Source organism: Papilio polytes, unplaced genomic scaffold, assembly GCF_000836215.1.
Source record: "Papilio polytes unplaced genomic scaffold, Ppol_1.0 DF823691.1, whole genome shotgun sequence".
NCBI lineage: Eukaryota > Metazoa > Arthropoda > Insecta > Lepidoptera > Papilionidae > Papilio > Papilio polytes.
Genome location: NW_013525513.1, coordinates 3,062,647 through 3,082,936, shown reverse-complemented (window position 1 = coordinate 3,082,936; position 20,290 = coordinate 3,062,647). Strand labels below are relative to the sequence as shown.

Below are 20,290 nucleotides of genomic sequence, written 5' to 3'. Positions count from 1 at the left end.
TTTAAGAGTCCCCTTTTTTTCTAACTTCTCCACCAAGACGATACAATGGTTGCATTGCGTTTAGATTGCCCGTTTCCGTTCTCGTTCCCTTAACACATTTTTTAGTCAGAAGAAAACTTAATTAACTTAACATAATTAATTACATTAAAATCACAGTTCATCACAGTTTACATTACTTTAACTTAGTCTAATTTAGTTGCGTTTTGATTCATAACTTGGTGTTAATTCTTGCGATATATATTTAAACATAGCAAGGTATCTCACAAATATTTGTGCTTTTTTTAGAAGGATATAGCTGAGGTTCATCCCCGCTACGTGTCAACTATATAAGTTTATTGTCCTCCCTTCACGCGGTTTGGTTCGCGCCTCGCCGTTGCTGTGACAGCGCTTTTCGCTGCAAGCGTCGCAGTACCGAATCGGACGCGGTCTTTTTATTTGTTTTTATTTCCAGCCAGTGTTCGTTTATTGTGTGACAAAAATTATTTAAGCCAGTAAGTTTTTTTTATTAGACTACTAGAATATAAAGAATAATGCATAAGCATTATTCTATTAAATAATTAATATTTTAATAGAATTATTTATTATTATTATTTTGTATGCAAAATTAATTATTGTTAATATTTTTTTATATCTTCTATACTTTTAATATAATTTTTTAAGGCCAAATTGGCCACTGAATTTAATTGATTTATAGAATCACTCTATAAAATTTTAAAATCCATTGGAATTGAACTTACGCACTTTATCACGTGATCAAACGTCTGCTTTTATCAGTTAGAAAGCAAGTGGGAGTAACAAATGTTATCTGTTACATCTAATTCATCAGTATACACTAAGAACTTGTGTTAAGTTTCCTCGCCTTAGGGCAGATTATCGCTCTGTTCCGGCCTTACTGGAAGCCTTTAGGGTCTCGTAGTGTGCAATTTAATCACAATTGTATGTCTTTATCGTGTACGTAATCATTACGGTGTTGTCAGGGGAAACTTACGTGTTACATTACATAAGAATTTACGTCCGTTTTCTTAAACATAATCTATACTAATATAATAAAAAGGACTGATTTGTAGTTTTGTATATATTGAAATAACACAAAAACTACTGGGCTAATTTTCAAAATACTTTTATCGTTAGAAAGGTAAATTATCTGTGAGTAACATAGGCTAATTTTTTTAATTTGACGCGGGCCAAGTCACAAGCAAAAGCTATCTATAGGATAGTCAAAGGGATCTTGTTATTAAATCAAAATGTTGCATCATTAAACAACAAAAAAATAGACAACACTATGCCCTAAACTGACTACTGTTTAGTCAGTATATCTATTACATTGTCAAAAAAAAAAAAGACACTTAATTTTCCAATATTTATTAAACTGTTAAGAGGTGCCAATAAAAATAAAACACAGTTGGATTAACTCACAGATGTATGATTAGTAATGTGGAGCATTCATTAGTAAGCAAGAGAAGGCCTGTGTCTGATGGCGTATCCGCAGAGGCGGTTCGCTTTGATTGTTTTGTTTACGCGCCAACAGACAAACTGCACGTGACTTGGACTCAGTGAATGTTTCAATGACAGATGCACAATGATGTTAATTTAGTTGATAGGAAATCGTTGAAGTCAGAAGGCTATAGATTATTTTTCTTATTGAGAGCATATTATATGCATCTATGATATTCTGTATAAATGTTTAAAAGGCGACACCTACACGTAAGTTGGAATAACTTAAGTAACCATATTATAATATTTTGGAAATAAAGAGATAAAAAAGAATATTCTACCTAAATCTAACAACTTGTCGCTTCATTTTCAATGACAGCGCTAAAAGTTAAAATTCTCTTTGGGTCCCAAGTTATATTCCCTCCAAAACAAATATAAGCTGGACCACCTCACACTTTGATTATTACTTATATATTCTTATTATTATATATTCTTATTTCACTAAATACTGATCTAAGATACTAAGTTAATCGTCAGTTCATTTAAAGAGTAAAAGGTTTTTAACACAATATATAAATGCAGTGTCTATTATTTATTTGTTTGATTGAATGCTATCTAATAATCATATATTTTATAACCCCCAATTTATCTTTGAAAATTTAAATGTATTGTTGAATAATTTCAATTAAACAGCGGCATGCTAACAAGTTGCACAATATTGCGCTGTCTGTATCAAACAGTGAATTATACGGAATACGTTTCATTAAGGCCTTTGACTCATTATGATTTCAAACAATAGCCTATTGTAATGGTCCGAATTGATCGGGATATACGGTGCTTAATTAAAACTTCGTTAAAATAGTTTTCAAATTCTCGGATTTGTTTATGTTACTATAATGTAATCTATTACTTTATAGACTATAATGGGCATATTCACTAACTATTCCTCAAATTTAGGGGTCCCTTAAGAATCATTTACGGGCCTCTAATAAGAATTACGTTATCATCAACGTTTAGGTTTAGCTTTAATTGAAAAACATAACCAAACAGATACTTAAGTATACTTTAGGACTGGTTGATGAAAACTGCCACAAAATTCACGGATAAAAAAAAGATTTACAATACGAAAATCGTGTCTTGGTCTCAAAATGAAGTAAATTCCCATCCCCAGATGACAATCCTGTAACCACTATTGGAGTATAATAGATAATTGATCCGTACTCCCAAGTTCTTTCACAACAATCGAACCTTGTTTCCTGCGAGCCGTAACTGTGTCGAGGAAAAACGTGAGCGAATGAAAAATAATAAAACGTTGTAGCCATAACACGGCAAGTGACATTGTCTCATAAAGCCGTGTGATACTAGCAACGATTGCATGTTACATCGACGGTGAAACCGGGCTAGATCAACGAGCTATTCGATCATAAAAATGGCAATAAAACCCAGATTTAAGACAGATATTTAAAGATCTAGATTTGACGATATAAACTATAAAGATACAACGATGAGGTTACGCAATTTCATAAAGATATTTTAATTTTAAAAGGTTATATGTTGATTTATTGTTATTCCTTGTTTATGATGGCAATGGTTCAGCCGGCCCACATCTTTGGCTTGATTATCGCACAACTGTTGTGCGATTGTCGATTGTTTCGCAGCCCATTCAACTGTTTAGAACCAAAGCGCGACTAAACAGTTGTGCGATAGTTTAGTCAACGGTATGCGCTCTTTAATACGTTTTATTTTATTTTATCATATTCTGTGTACAATAGTTCTGTAGCATGTAGTGTCAGATTTGGAATTTAAATTCCCGTCTGCCCCAATTAAGGTTAATGTATTGAGAAATTTAGGATAGTAGGTCAAAAACAACCAAAAACTGCTTCTGAGTAAATATTAAGTAAGAATTTCATGTCTAACCGTTTTATAAGAAACGTTACAAAATACATTTAAAATGAAAACGTCATGTTCACACGCAGCTGTGAAGAGAGAAAAAAAGTATTTTAATTCCTGTGTTACACAGATTAAATAAATGTCCAGACAAACTTTACAACAGTAGTCCGTAATATAAATACTGGCTATAATCTATTGTACTATGACTACTAGATGTCGCTAACGGCCATGTTCGAGAGAAATTAATAAAATGTTCAATACTGATCCGTTTATGTAACAAATTATTAAGTGTACTAACTATTGATTTGCATCCGTGTAAGTAATCGTTATGTCATGTTGTCAATAATAAACTAATTCCGGTTATAACGACCTTCTTTCGAATCAACAATAAATAGATTTAGGGCCCACCTGTCGACACGATTCGAACAAATGGTATGTCAATCGTGATCACAATGGGAAAATATTTGTAAAGCACCATATTATCCGATAACGAACTTGTTAAAAGTTCATGTTTCAAATACAGAATTATATAGTTATCTCTATACTAATCTATATCTATACTAGTATTTTAAAGATGAAAGATCTGTACTTTTGGATTTTTGTATGTATTTGATACGATTCACGTAAAAACTATTGGGCCGATTTCAAAAATTTATCTGTATGTATCGTAGGTTATGTTTTTTTGTATTTTTTTTTAATTTACGCTGGCAAAGTCGTATTAGACATTTATATGGAACGAGCTGTTGCCCGCGACTTCGTCCGCGTGGTATTAGAAAACATACGAACTGAATAAATTACAAAAAGTTACGTATCCCGCGGGAACCGGACATTTCTCGGGTATGAAGCTTATCCCATGTGTACACCGGACTTTGTTTTATATCTGTGCCAAATTTCAATAAGATATGTTGAACCGTTGCAGAATAATCGAGTAAACATTAAAAAACTAAATTAATGAATCCCACGGGAACCGTAACTATTCCCGGGATAAAAAATAGCCTATGTGTTCTTCCAGACTATGCTCTAAACCTGTGCCAAATTTCATAGAGATCCGTTCAGCCGTTTAGGCTACAAACGCTAACAAACATCCATCCATCCATCCATCAATCCATCCATTCATCCATCTAAACTTTCGCAATTATAATATTAGTAAGATTAGTAACATAGAAAAATTACTATTGAATGAATAACCATCTAATTGTCTCCCATCTACATATTAAAAACTTGTACAATATTCAAACTTAAATACATGTAATTACTGATAATAAAATGAATTGAATTAAATGACAAGCAAGCAATTATTGTAATCATTACTTAAGGGCAAAGAAAATGAAAGTGCTTAAGTCACTGCCGTAAGTCTAAGTTGTCTATAATTATTTAAATTCATTATTCCGAGTCTTAGTTAGATTTAAGTTCTCATCTAGAATCTAATCTCTGTTGAAACTGAATTATAAATGGTACCAGTTTGAAATAATGTGTCTTGATGACTAACATATATACATTAAACAATATATATGTGAACATATATCGAGTTTGCAAAATATACTTTCTTTTCACATACAAGAGAATCTGAGATTGCAGTGTGATAATCTTTGCTTCCCATTATTACGTCATTGTTGATTGTGAAATTATAATAAAAGAATTCAGATTGAAATAAAAATACATGAAATCGGTAACCATGCTATTTTAAAACAACTATACAGTATTTTTAAATGATTTGACTCTTCTATCATAAATTCTATCCAATTATGATCAGACTGATTTATTATTCATTTTAGAATTTCTTGTAATAAAAATGACCTTAACAATCTCGATCTAGACGAATCATATTTTACTGTAAATACCAAGCATCGAAAAAACAAGATTGATTTTTTGCATTCTGATTTATACGTGTTATAGGTCCAACATGTAAAATACGAAAAAAAAAGCCATATAGAATTAGCGTCAAATAATATAAGAGCAGACGTTCTCATATCACGTAAAATAATTGTGAATAAAAGTAGAAATTTCTACTCGCAAGTCAATGAATGAAAAGTTAAAATACGTAATTCTTAAGGAAACCGAACAGACAAGGTCAGGCCATGGTTATTTGTCACGATACCATCGGAGAGGAAATAAATGTGAGAAAAAGCGCTTGGTTAGCTACAAATCTTGCAGACAAATGGCTTTATTTAAATAATTCAATATTTATTCCTATTTTGACAATTACACAAAAGTGCAAATGTATTTTTGTCAATTTACAGTACTATTAATGCTCTATCTACCAGAGTAAAGAATTAAATGCTTTTAGATTTAATAATTTCGACGTTCCGTTCTATTAATAATCAACCCATAGAATGAATTTAAAGTTTTATTATACAAGATATTCATCCAAATTGAGCTATGAAAATAAAAAACATCTGTTATAATATGACGACAACATAACCTAGAAACTCGTTCAATAATCTTCTCCAATGCTAACTATTCTAGGATAGAGATCTTTGATGTTTATTTATAATAATTGAGGCCAGTGGCGAGGAAAATTTAATTTAAATCGTAATAAAATTAATGAAAATAGTTTCTTATAAGGAATTATATTATTGTATAAATGCCTTTCAACTTTCAACAGCTACAAATTTGAATTCCAGCTATTCTTAATGTTTGTATTTCTAACTAGCTGTTCCAGTGCGACTTCATACGCATGAAATTATGAAAATTTTATTTTATTGTTTACATTGCAATGTCAAATTATCAAAATGACATGATATGATGACAACCTTGCTTCTTTGATGTTGGCAACAACTTATGGTCTCTTTCACACATTAAGGTTTTTATCCAAAATAATTAGCCCCTTTAATGGCGTTAAAATATATAGCCTAAAGCGTGACGCAAGTGTAGGACTTTTTATTTAAAAAAAAATAATTGTTTAAAAATATGCTGTAATTGCTGACATCTTAGGCAACAAAGAAGTGTGTGTTAACGCTTTATTATAATAGTATAGAAAAGTATAGAAATATAGAAATAAAGGATAATAAAATAATAATCAATTTTAACGTAAGTTTTGTTTTCGAATTGCTGAAAATTATTTTTTACGGTCGACTCTAAATTTATAAGCGCTACCTTGGATACCACTTTCCAGAATTGTTATATCTTTCGTCTTACTAATATTATAAATACTAATATTATAAATGCAGAAGTCTAGATGGATGGATGTTTGTTAGAGTTTGTAGACTAAACTACTGAACAGATCTCGATGGAATTTGGCATAAATGTAAATGATAGTCTGGAAGAACACATAGGCTCCTTAGTTTTATTTTTTAAATCCCACGCAGACGAAGTAGCGGGCGAAAGCTAGTAAGTTAATAAAACGAACTAAAACTGAGATTAGTGTTACAGCTGATTATATCATTAAGTAAGAAGCCGTGGAAAATAGATATAAAAGGGAACTGCAATAGGTCGGATCAAAGATCTGTTCTCAAGACGATGAAGGAATATTATGTGTATTTTGTATTGAAGCAAAAGTTAATTATACACATAATTTAATAAGAAAAAGTAATTATTAACCAGGTGGGAAAGATATTAATCAAATTTATTAGCATGTACAAAAGAGTATAGATTGATAATTTTTCTCACGTAATAGACAATCAACATTGTTATGTTCTACTCGTATTATGATGAAGTTTTTGTACTCCATTATGACATCAATTAGAAAGGTCTTGTTGCTTCTCATCGTGTGATCTACTAGAAAATTAATAGAAACTTTGAAATATTAAAACAAAAAAAAATGAATTTGATATTATCATTAAAACAAATTGCATTACTAAAAATAGTACAGATGTAAACAAGTAAATCTAACTAATTAAAAATGTTTGAATGGATAGATTTGTTAGAAGGTATTTTCCACAGCGATAGATAAATGTCTGGAATAGCGTATACTCTATGTACTGTTTTTTAAATTCCGAACGAACAAAATCGCGGGCAAAATCTAGTAATAAATTACTTTCGATAGTAGAATCCTTGCGTTAAATTACAACTCGTCAATCATAATAATCATTATGAGAAGTGTTGCAGTGCGCGGCAAATACTTTTGATGTGTAACAACCAGTTTCTGAAGTCATAAGACGAATACATTACGTTCATGCAGTTCAAGAGTTATTTACAAAATGGTCAAACATTTGCATAAAGTTCTGAAAATAAATATTGGAAGATGGAACACTAGCAAATGTTACATAATTATACATTTTAATGTTTAACAAATAATACATTTAAAGCATTTATTAAATTACAAAGATGCTTTTAACATTGAAATATATGTCTCGTGGGTGTAAAACTTAAGATGGGTTTACACTGTTAGAAAACCTGTATCACTGTTATCAATGTCATAGTCATTGAAAAAGAAAACAATAATACGATTTAATGCAATTATCGCAGCAATGGAATTTCACGGTTACGTTTTAAGTACGAGTTTCATTGACAATCGACGATCGTAATATCGTGAAAGTGACATTGACGCTAATTCGTTTCTTGCGAGCAATTTTTTGTTCCATCGCATCTGATGTAAGACATCTACATTATGACTACATAATGTAGACCTAAAGTACATTTGGAGCCCATCAATGATGAAAGTGTTACAAATGGAATTTGTTGCGTCAAGACAAATTTGTCTTGACTTTCCACTGTTGAAGCCTTTGTCAAAACATATTGCCGTCCTTCATATTCTATACGGAAAAAAATGAGATAAGAACATGGGATGGTTGAATGGAATCGAGGCAATCGAAAGCTGTTTCTCTATGCTTTCCCTTTCAGTATAGCTTTAACCCTTTACGTATAGGTGACGAATATATTATCATAACAGATAAAATCAACTAAGTAATGTTTTATTAAAAAGCTATTGAAGTTATTTTTGTATCAACATACGTATTCTAATAATATTTATATTTTACTTTAAAATATTGTATTACATCAACTCTCTATTAGATTGACAGAGATGATTTGCGTAAACGTTATTGATGGGATAGCCTAAACGCTGGTAGAACGTGGAAATTAAAGGGGACAGGAAAGGTCACACGATATTGCCTCAGCCTTATAGTCTATAAGATGCCAAACTAGTTATCTATACAAATTTTAAAGACAGTATAAAAAAATTTAATAAGAATTAAGATGGTCGATTAAAATACCTAATAGAGTTTAAAACACCATTTTATATAGTTTTTATTAAGGAAAACATCCAACATATCTGTATCTGCTTACTTCAGATTAAACTTGTTAATTTAAAATAAACATGTATTATATAAAAATGTAATTATTTATTTATATTCATTAATCATATAAATCGTAATTTCGACTGTTCAATGGCAAAGCGAAATTACTTTAGAAATATATCAAAGCCAAGGTCTATCAATTGGAATTGATTTGGTCGAATAATTGAAAACTGTGTTTACAATTCACTCTAAAAAATATTGTAAATAATAATTAGAATTACAAAAACCGTCGGTTTATGTAATCTGAAAGTTTTAGTAACAGTAAATTAAGTTAATTTAGAACAACGTAATCGCTGCCTACGTTCAAACATGTTTACAAATAATTTTACTTGCAATATATTGCACTTATATATAATTGAAATTGACTCAAGTAAATGTAGTTTAGACAAGCAATAACCACACAAAAACATTTCGACCTCATTATATAATGAAAAGCTTTTGAATACACGTTCGTAAAATATTGAAAAAGGTCTATTATAAACGGTAATTTTATGTCTAAGAGCATTTACAATGAGTTATTACGATAGGTTATAGTCGATTGATTTAGAACAAAAAATAACACGTCCGTTACTATGAGTGTAAAATAATAAATGTCTTTAGATATTTATGTTAAAATCCATTGAGATGTCGCATCATCATTTTCCTCCTTATCCTATTCCCGTAGTGGCGCAACAGGTTTTTGTCCTCCACATAACTCTTTCATACGTCATCTCAGTCGTCACTCCCTTCTTGATCATGTCACCTTTCACGCAATCCATCCATCTCTTTCTAGGTCTACCTCTACTGGTGTATCCACACTCATAACTAACGTTCTCCTTGTTACATGCAATTCCTCCCTCCTTTTAACATGCCCATACCATGTAGTATCCCTTAGAAATAATGTGAAAAACTGATCAGAACTGTTTGGAATGAGTATCTAAAAAAACTTGAGAGGGACCCTCTAACACCTTTGTGGAGACTTATATAATGTAACGAAGAAAAAAAAAAATAGAAAAAAACAACCTTTAATTGAGAATTCGTATTACAGATGCAATCTTAACATGCTATGACCGCTTTACATCAAAGCGAATGCAAATCGCATGAACAGTCAAGTGTGAAAATTAGCATGAATAGTCAGCAATCAATTACATTGTAGATGTAATATGGAATATGTAATATGTCGGAAGAAAAACAATTGGGTTCATTTGATGCATACATATCTATTACCAGTATTCTCCTCGGCTTTCTTCTTTCAAATAAAATGATATTCCACTAATTTTAGTATAGTTTAGGTTAGCTAACTGGTTGACTAAATGAAAACAATAAAATATAAATGTAAACTAAAAAATCTCGTGTCAATATCGAATCTATTATCAATAATTATATTGGTTCCTTTATAGTGAATGTAATTGACATCACCTTAGTTTCCTAAACAGGTTCCTGTAGTGGTTTTACTTTTTTAAGCCGTGAGAAACTTGCCTTGCACGTATGTTAATTCATATGAAGAATTTGTAGGCAATCTCAAACACCTTTAGACCATATGAAGAAAACTAATTGAACAGGTTTACAGCATCACTTAAAACAAACTGTAATTAAAAAAAACATTTCTTTAAAAATTGAAATTATTATTTTGTATTCTTAACTAGCTGTTCCCGTGCGACTTCATTCGCATGACATAATGAAAATTGTTTTATTGATTACATTTGACAAATTTAATGGTAAATGTCAAATTGACAAGACATGACAAACCTTGGCAATCATATTTCCTTGATGTTGGCAGCAACATATGGTCTCTTTCCCATGTTAGGGATTTCATGCAAAATATATACCCCCTAAGTTTAATGGCGTGAAAATGTATAACCTAAAACGTGACGTAAGTGTACGGCTTTTTGTTAAAAAAGAGTTATTCGAAAATATGCTGTGATTGCTGATCATTGGCAACAAAGAAGTGTGTGTTTACGCTTTATTATAATAGTATAGATTACCGGGCAGATATAACGTATGTATGTTTGTATATTCCTATGTTAATTCCATTACCTCCTGTAGTCTAAAAGGTTGCGTGGTGTCGATTCATGTTTTTTTCCTAGGAGGTCTTAGGATTAGTCAATAGGGTGATTTGACTTTTTATAATTTACTTTTTTTTGTTGCAGCAATCATGAGGGCGATTTTAATAATAATACTGGCTACCAGCGCAGTCAATGGAGGTTACTTCAGTTATTTTAATGATCAAATGCAATCGCTTCTGTCAACAGTTTCCCCTTTTGGTTACCAATTCGGTAGCACAAATATACCATTCACATCAAATGCTCCAGCTCTTAGATTACCTGTGAATGGATTCGGGTATGATTTTATTTATGTCATTTCTTATGTTTTAAAAATAATCTTGCACTTTCTAAAATGTGACTATACTTGATAACACCCACATAATTTGTAAAGTTATACACACATTTGTACATTGAATGTTAACGTATTGTTTGTAGCACGTTGATTAATTTAAATGGAAACGCTTATTGAAAAAGGCAGACGAGAAAAAAGTTAGACTAGTCGATCAGCATTTGCAAAGCTTGTGTCGTATAATTGTTATTAATTTCACATATTTATGTTGCATGTAGATTATTTTTGCACTTGTTTATAACACATGTGTTTCCTACAGCCGTGAGAAGATCGCCGCGACGTATGGAGTGCCAAGTTACAGGTTATTTGTGATAATTTTCAGCATGTTATATCATTGAATTACTTCATAAGCTTGTTATGTATTTGTATTCTATGTAATGAGGCGCTGCCGTCCATTCTTATTTATTTTTTTATCTACTGCTTGTCATATCTTTAATAATAATAATAATAGCCTTTATTTCGACAATCTTACAATTTACATATAAACTTAACAATTTTGTTTTTAAAATTCATTTGACACTGGTTTTAAGATTGCGTTGCGGAAACCGGATAGGCCTCCCCTAAAGCTTGCCACTCCTTTCTGTTGTATGTCTTTCTCCTCCATGTAATTCCAGCTCTTTTCCTAATTTCATCTTCCCATCTACGACGCTGTCTCCCTTTACGTCTTTTATTCTCTCTTGGGCTATTATGATATAATTATATTTTTTAAAAATGCTTTATTTTAAATGAATTCTACATGTTTGTATTAAAAATAGTTACTTTATGTATGAAATAAATATGCATATTGTTTTATGTTGCATCATTTTTATTTATATTATCTAGTAAAAATATTTCCATCTAAAATATATTCTCTACAATACATTATACAAATATTAAAACTAATGTTTTTAATGCATTTATATCATATGTTTTCTTTATTAACAATAATTAACATTATTTTTTACAAATGAGAAAGATATTAACGAGAGAAATATAGTTTTAGCAACCCTCCACCGCCGCCGAGCAGTGGATCAGACCCGGCGACTCAGACGTGTGGTCTACCCCCGGCTTTCTGTCCTAAAGCAAGGTACAGGTCTTTAGATGGTTCCTGTAATAACCTACAATCACCAGTTTGGGGTACACCACAGACGCCTTATGGTCGCCTAGTACAATATAATTATGCAGATGGTGAGTGATTTATTTTTTTACCGTTTCGTAATTTTAATTAGTACTATTATATGTTAAACTCCGACAAGATTTTTTTTTCAATGAATGTTAAAATTTGTTTCGTTTTGAATTTTCATTTTGATGCTACTACAATTATTATTGTTAAAACGTTGTATTTTGTTTGTTTTCTTTGAATTTGTAATTAAAATGTGTTTGAATATTCAGATTAATTCACTTGTAATGTAGGGTAAGCTAATTGTTAGCTTTAGTTTTAAATATTAGTTAATAATTTTAATTGTGTATTTAGTTTCTCATTTAAACTATGGATTTAATAATCAAACTTTACAGACAAAACAGATTAAAAAATACAGCAATTTCATTAAAATTGAGTATTTTATAGACTTAAGATGAAGTTAAAAGAAATATTCTTTCTGTAAATAGTGTAATGTGAAATATTCTTACAGAGAAAAATTATTACGAAAAACTAAATGGTTATAATAAAAACACATCTAAACAAAATGTCAACTCGGTATTTTCAAGTTTATTTGTTACAGGTCTTAGTGCGATGCCGGTTTCTCAAACAGGACGTCAACTACCTAATCCTCGAGAGATTAGTCTAAGGCTCTTCCCAGACAAGCAACTGATAGATCCTGTATGGAACCTTAACGCTCAGCAGTGGGGGCAGATCATCACGCACGATATGTCGTTGACCGCTGGTGTGGCACAAACACGTATGTAGTAAATTTACTTTTGTTGTCATTTTATATGTATTCAAATAACTCAAAAAGTACTGGGCCGATTTCAAAAATTCTTTCACCATTACTTTATCAGTGAGTAACATAGGCTACATTTTTTATTGTTTTTATTTTCACGCGAGGTCGCAAGCAACAGCTATTGTTTTATAAATATACTACTAATATTTATAATTAAAATCTTTTTCCTGTCACTTATAATGATAATATATAAATGTGTAATAACGTAGTCTAAGTATTGGATTTTATTATCTTTAATGACTATTAGCAAGTCATGGTAGGCACAGGTTAAAAATAAACATTTCAATGGCCGAGACGAACAAAAAATGTTAACTTCAGTAGCCTTTTATATTTTAATGTTAAGTACATTTAATTTAATGGCAATATCAAACGAAACCTTAAATAATTAATTCTATTCTGAAGCCAATGATGTAAGATTTTGGATATGCATTTAATTTTCATGAACTTCATGATAAGACAAAACTCGAAAGCACGAGGTTGAAATTCCTAACTATAGAAATGTTCTTCAGATAGTTGCATAACAAGCCTCAAGTCTGTGTCTTAAGAAGGATCGAGATAAGTAACATAGCATTGTCTGTCTGATTCAATTGACAGATAAAGATCTACTGACATGCTGCGATGATAACGGGCGGCTAGCTCCCGACGCCACATTCAACCCGACGTGTGCACCCATCCTCATTCCTCCTACTGACGTCATCCACGCCCCCCAGGGCACGCAGTGCATGAACTTCGTAAGGACAACTACGACCAGGGATAGAGGATGTACTGCGCCTAATGCTCCCGCCGAACCGGTAAGACATTCCATTGTCTTATAAATTTATTGAACTGGTGCATTTTGTATGTATTTAGTTAAAAGCTTACTTAAACTAAGGTGGGATATCCCAGGGCGTCTATTGCAAAATTATTATCGCAAATAAAAGCCGGACGTGATAAATAAATAATTGTTAAACATATTTCATTGTACTAGGAAACGTATCAAAGTGTCGCTTTATAGTTAACAGTGCCGTATACTGTAAGATTAGTGTTTACGGTCCGTCGTTTTATTGAAACGGCACAAATAGTGTGTTCTAATAATGTGAACAATTTATTTTATGGAAGAAATAACTCATGAGTGTATTGTCGACAAAATGTGAGTGCTATTTTTGATTGCGTGATGTTTGATTTTTTATTAACTAACTACTTAACTGCATATTCAATGAAAACATATTTGGCAATACTAGAGGTAGATGTTTTTTTTTTATTTTTTTATTATTATTTTTGTGTGGATAAAACATCTCCCTTTGTTATTAAGCTATCAACAGTGACCGCATACATGGACTTGTCCCTCGTATATGGCAGTAGCGCGCAGCAAGGCGCTGCGATCCGCGCATTCTCCGGCGGCCGTCTGACTACCCTCGTGCGGAACGGGCGGGAGTGGCCACCACAGGACCCTAATATCACTCTCACATGTGAATCCGCGGTCTCTGTAAACGAACCCTGCTATTTAACTGGTGAGAAAAACACGTATTGTCCATTATGTTCCATTGCCCTGTTCAAATGTACAGGGCAGGGGTCTCCCGTACTTTATCTAAGAAATAAACAAAGACAATAATAACATTACATAAATATGGTTTAAATATTCCCTTTACTTTAAGGTGATATAAGAGTCAACCAAAATCCTCAATTGACAATCTTACAAATCATACTACTTCGAGAGCACAATCGCATCGCCGATACATTGGCTAAACTGAACCCATACTGGGATGATGAGACCATTTATCAAGAGGCCCGTCGTATCCATATAGCTGAAATTCAACATATTAATTACTATGAATATTTACCTATATTCCTTGGTAAGTACTAAACCACTAACTTAGTAACTGATGAATTAAGAAGAATTGTTACTGAAAATGTAGTAATTATAATGAACAAAAGGCTTGTAATAAATAATGCTTTTAAAGGTTTCAACAATATGGTAAAGAATAAGCTGATATACCCTGGCGCCAAAGGCTTTGTCGACGACTACAATCCAAGAGTAAACCCAACAGTACTCGACGAGCATGCAACTGCCGCGTTTAGACATTTCCATACATTGATTCGAGGATATTTACAGTAAGAACTAAGTCACCTTGTTAACTATCCATTTTTGTGCTACCATACACTCGAGCTAGGAAACCAGATAGGAGTTATTATGAATTTCCCATTGGTTCTAAACAGACATACCTCCCGCATCTATCACCTTATATCAAATAACTTTAGTGCTATTATGATCGACACATTCTAAAATATTTAACAAGATTGCTTAACTTTTGTAACACTTCTTTTGTTTTAAAATGTTATACTTTCATGATTTGTTTCTTCTCACAGAATGATATCAGAAAATCGCAAACTATCCGGTGCTGTGCGTATGAGCGATTGGTTTAACAGACCTCTGTTGTTAGAAATCAATAATGTATTCGATGATTTAGCAAGAGGTTTAGCTACGCAGCCGCAAGACTTTAGTGATCAGTTCTGGGACACCGAAATGACGCAGTTTCTTTTCAAGTAAGTTACGCTGGTAAATCATATTATGTTCTTCTTTTACCTATAGAAGTGTAGTAATTATAGTTCTGTTAATTTTATTGAACTGTTGAATATCTAGGCGCAATAACACATTTGGTGGTGATCTGAGAGCTACAGATATACAACGCGGGCGTGATCACGGCCTGGGCAGTTACAAAGCCACGCGCGCTGCTTGCAACCTGCCTGTACCACACACCTTCCATGATATGCTTGATTTCATATCAGAACAGGTATTAATGATTGACATTAATATAATCTACAGTTTTTAATGCATGTGCATTTCTGTTTCATAAAATTTAGACCTCAAAGACTCCAAACTGCCATAGAAACAGCCATTTGTTCGTGAATGGCTTGCACGTGGAAACTTTTAGACATATCAATTATTATGTGTTTTTTTATGTGACAAATAAAATTACCATTAAATAGATAATGATTAGCAAAAACAAGCAATAAAAGAGATTAAAAAACCCCGTTCTTGTCTATAATTGTAATACAACATATTTAGTGAATAGTTAAGAAGATGAGTTTATCTTACTACTACTTCAGCTAAGGTTTACATATTTTTACATAATTAGCCAATTTTAATACTGTAATTTTCAATAAATTAGGTGCTTTGTTTGGAATATTTTTTTCCTTAAATTTCGATAAAGATTCGGAGAAAGTAGAATCTGTTTGAGAAGATATAAACAAAGTTAGGCTGGATGTTTACGAAAATAACTTACGTAACGTAAACTACTGGACAAGATGAAATGCATTCGGACCATAACATCGTTTGTACCGAAATTACCTAAATTCAAAAATATAAATAGATTCTATTTACAATTTGTTGAATTCTTCAATCATTACATGGTATAATCAAATGTTTTTATCAGAATGTGCAAATCTTGCAAACCCTGTACGATACTCCGGAGGACGTGGAGCTGGTGGTAGCTGGATCTCTAGAGACGAATGTGCCGGGCGCGCAAGCGGGGCCGACCTTCCTCTGTATACTGACTGAGCAGTTCTACCGCACGCGAGCTGGAGATAGGTACTTCTATGAAAACGGTGCTGATCCGGAGACTGCGCTTACATTAAGTAAGTTGGTTATCAAATGATGTCGTACATTCTTAATATCTGGTGAAGAAAATTAAATAGAAAGACTATCTACAATAAAGATAATGTATATAAGAAGGGAGTAATTCAGATACTGGACTGTATTGATAGAGTGATATGAAAGAGCTTATTCTGTATGGGAAAGAAGGGAGATGATGACATTCTTGATGTTTGTTAACTGTGTTTCCTTTGAGATTTTAATTGAAACGAAGTGTTGTTTTCTGTTGTTATTAATTAAAGATATTTATTCAGGTCAGTTGGAATCAATTCGGCACGGCGCATCGATGGCTCGCCTGCTCTGTGATAATGCGGACCACATACAACTAATGCAGCCTCGAGCTTTCGAGCAAATTTCGCACAAGTGAGTTCCCTTTAGAAGATTTTACATAATTCTTTCTTACTGGGAATCCAGGCCGGATATTTAATTCCGAAGATAAGACAATTGGTCTTTCTACCAAATGCCTAATGGCTAACATTTTACATACTTGGTGATCAGCTTGATATCAGAATTTCACTCGCATGAAATGTCCCGAAAAGATGGCGTATTTGTCATTTTTCTTTATAATCTTGGCTGTACTAATTGTGTTAATATGTAGAAATTAATTATAATAAAATTAATGACGATTTTTTAGGTTTCTTTTTTTCTCATCAAATAGTAACAATATAATTTTACATTCACAGCAATAAATTAGTGCCATGTGATGAACTGCCGGCCGTGGACTTATCGTTGTGGGCTGATAGAAGACATTATTATAAGAAGAAATAAGTAATTATTATTACTAGTTTAAGGAACCATATAATTGTAAAAAATTAACAACGTAATAATATATCTTGTCTTATGAACTTTAAGTATTTTGTTTTGTTTATTATTAGAGGAAAAAAAAAATTGTAACATCAACTAAATTGTGATATGAAGATAATAATTTCTCGAATGTTACATGATTTACTTATTTAATTTTTTTATACAAATGTAAGTTTTTAGGCTAATACCACAAATGTTATTGTTGCCAATATTTTTATGTCGTAATCATATAAATAACGTGGTCAGACATTTTTTAATCATTTAACATTCTGTTTTAAATTACATTTTAAGTTTGTAAAAATCATGTTAATTTATTACATTTCTGTAAATACTATTTAGAAAGGAGTAAAATAGAGTTTAAAAATTTACTGATATTTTGCTATGTTAGTCTATATTTAAGATGTAAATAAATGTTTTTTTACGATAAATTGGTTTTGCCCTCTTTCTTTAAATCACCTTCACCGAAAATACTAGGATTAGAAAATACGGTATGTAAACAAAGTGTCTAGATTCTAAAAGGTGCGCCTTCTTGGCTACTTAACAAGTATGTATACTTAAGAATAATTAAGAAAAAAAAAACAAGAAAGGATTTCTTGTAAAATAAGACACGAACTATATTAAGTTGTTCTATTTAATTTTGGTAATTATAAGCACACAACAAAACATTTTTAAACGAGAATAAAAAGAAAAATTTTTCGTAAATGCGATTTACGTCATGAGTACACGACTACTGGAATGGAAGACGTGACGGCGCACGTATATTTTCGTAAACATTATAATTTTATTCACTGCTTTCGCCTTATCCAATATACGACGAAACCAAATAGCTTATTTTAAAAAATGCTTACACGTATCGTCGTAACTTACGAGTATGTGCTTAAAAGTAATAAAAAAGCCTTTGTTTTTTTTTAAACAAGCAATTTGTATAGAAAGATATTGATATTAAATACTTGGTTAGTGTAATTTGGTGAATAAATGTAAACCAAGCACAAAATGGTACATGTTTTTATGTTATTATTGGGTTTTAGAAAAGACGCGCAAAATCTAACTCTTCTAAATATCTTCGTCATTGTAGACGTGACTTTGGGAAGAAAACTTATAATTGGTAGTTATTGTTAAAACATTTTCATTAATACTATTGGGCTAAATAACAATCTTACGTAATATTTTTTATGTTTGTATTTACGACTGGTAATACAAAATTTAATTATATGCTCGCATGACACACTAATTACAAGCAAATGAAATTACTTCGGTCTTGTGTAACTTCATTGAACCTTTCCCTGCGCCAAGCGGTTATTTATCATAGTTTAAGTACAATGTACAAGTTAATATGTTTTACTGTTAGAATTGTTGAAATTTAAACTAAAATTTCGATTGAATATCAAGTCAGAGTGGTGCGTACAAAAAATGTCCTGTAAAAATTTGTGATCGTGCTCAATTCTGGTCCACATTGTTAGGAGAACATGAAATCTTCTGTTGCTTTATAATCATTGATACACTAAGGATTTTGACAAAGTTATGTTGAAAATATCCGAATTTCAACGTTAACATAATTTGGCAAATTAGCAAATTAATTCGAGACAATAACTTTTTTTAAGTTTTCGAATGATACATTGTAACCGGAAACTATAATATTTACAAGATTTCATGAACAGTTTCATAACTTTCATAGTAATGTGTAGATGAAAATTTCGTCATAGTTGTAAACATAGTTAGTAACTTTGGTATAATTTACTCACGAATGTTGTAATATGTCGTTACGTTATCCCTAGTTGGTGGAAAGTCTGAGCCCTGCGGCATAGTGTTTATCAAATTATGTAACTTAGACATATATCATGTAAGTTCTAGAAATTGGTTCAGTCATAGAGATATAATATCTGAAACGAAATAATAATTAGTAATGAGGGTTTTTCTAAAAGGAAGTAAACTGAACGAGAAATGAACTGACTGAATGAAGGATAAAAAAAATATTGGACCGAAACCACAAAGTGAAATAAGTGAGGTGATGGTTGTTTTAGAATGATGAAACGTGAATTTATATGTCAAGTAAATATTTAAACCTACTTTATTAGGCGTTTTATAGACCATCGGAGCTCACTCAGAGAGTCCAAAATATTTGTAAATAAGATACTTTTATAATATGGTTTACTATCTCTACTACCTAATATAATAAAGCGTAAATACACACTACTTTGTGGCGTAGGATGTCAGCAATCACAGCATATTCGTGAAGTTTTTTTTTTTATAACAAAAACCCTACATTTACGACATTTTCACGATATTAAACTTAGGGGTAAACGAATGGGAAAAAACCCTTCATGCGGGAAAGGGACCATAAACTACAAGCTGCCAACATCAAGGAAGCAAGGTTGCAATAGTTTGTCATCATGTCATGTCATTTTGACATTTGCAATTGATAATTTGACAAATGTAAACAATACAATATTTTTTTTATAATTTCATGCGGATGAAACCGGATGGGATAAGCTAGTCTGAGATAAAGTAAAATCAGATGGTACATTATTATGCTAACGAAGTAATTCAAAACAACATGCAAGCTCGAGCATTGAATAGAATTTCATGAGATCAAAGCAAATCAATGCGTCGTAACAAGTCTGTTGTTCGCTAATTTAATAGAACTTTACACGGAAATAACTTCACGTGTAGACGGGTAACTTTACAAACAAGAATACAATTTTAGCACTACTAGGGTTTTCACAAAAGGGTAGGGTTTGCAAATTATAAATGTCATGTTCTGCGACCAGTTATCGATCAAACATTGATCTGTTTCTTACAGCTACTTCTTTTATTTTATCTGGAATTCAAACAATGGATATGTAAGATAAATTTATATTGTTTTTTTTTAAATAATAAAATATGTTTATTAGTCCTATAATTCCTGCATTGTCGGACAATATTATAGTCTAATACAGCTTTTGTGCGGCCTACGTTTGCAATACCCGATCCGGAGGCAGACAATTCACCAAAACCACCTTTGT

At 31.8% G+C, this 20,290-nt stretch overlaps 1 protein-coding gene across 1 annotated transcript; it reads left to right on the top strand.

Annotated features, from left to right (window-relative positions):
* The first annotated feature begins 375 nt into the window (after positions 1-375).
* On the top strand, positions 376-17,550 carry LOC106104222 (peroxidase). The gene is made up of 14 exons (XM_013284193.1): positions 376-491; positions 10,691-10,880; positions 11,194-11,235; positions 11,911-12,101; positions 12,635-12,811; positions 13,448-13,644; positions 14,145-14,343; positions 14,488-14,685; positions 14,794-14,944; positions 15,200-15,376; positions 15,474-15,624; positions 16,267-16,468; positions 16,739-16,847; positions 17,168-17,550. Exons 2-14 carry the CDS (start codon positions 10,696-10,698, stop codon positions 17,250-17,252), a joined length of 2,064 nt encoding a protein of 687 aa, XP_013139647.1. The 5' UTR covers positions 376-491; positions 10,691-10,695; the 3' UTR covers positions 17,253-17,550.
* Positions 17,551-20,290: the final 2,740 nt, after the last annotated feature.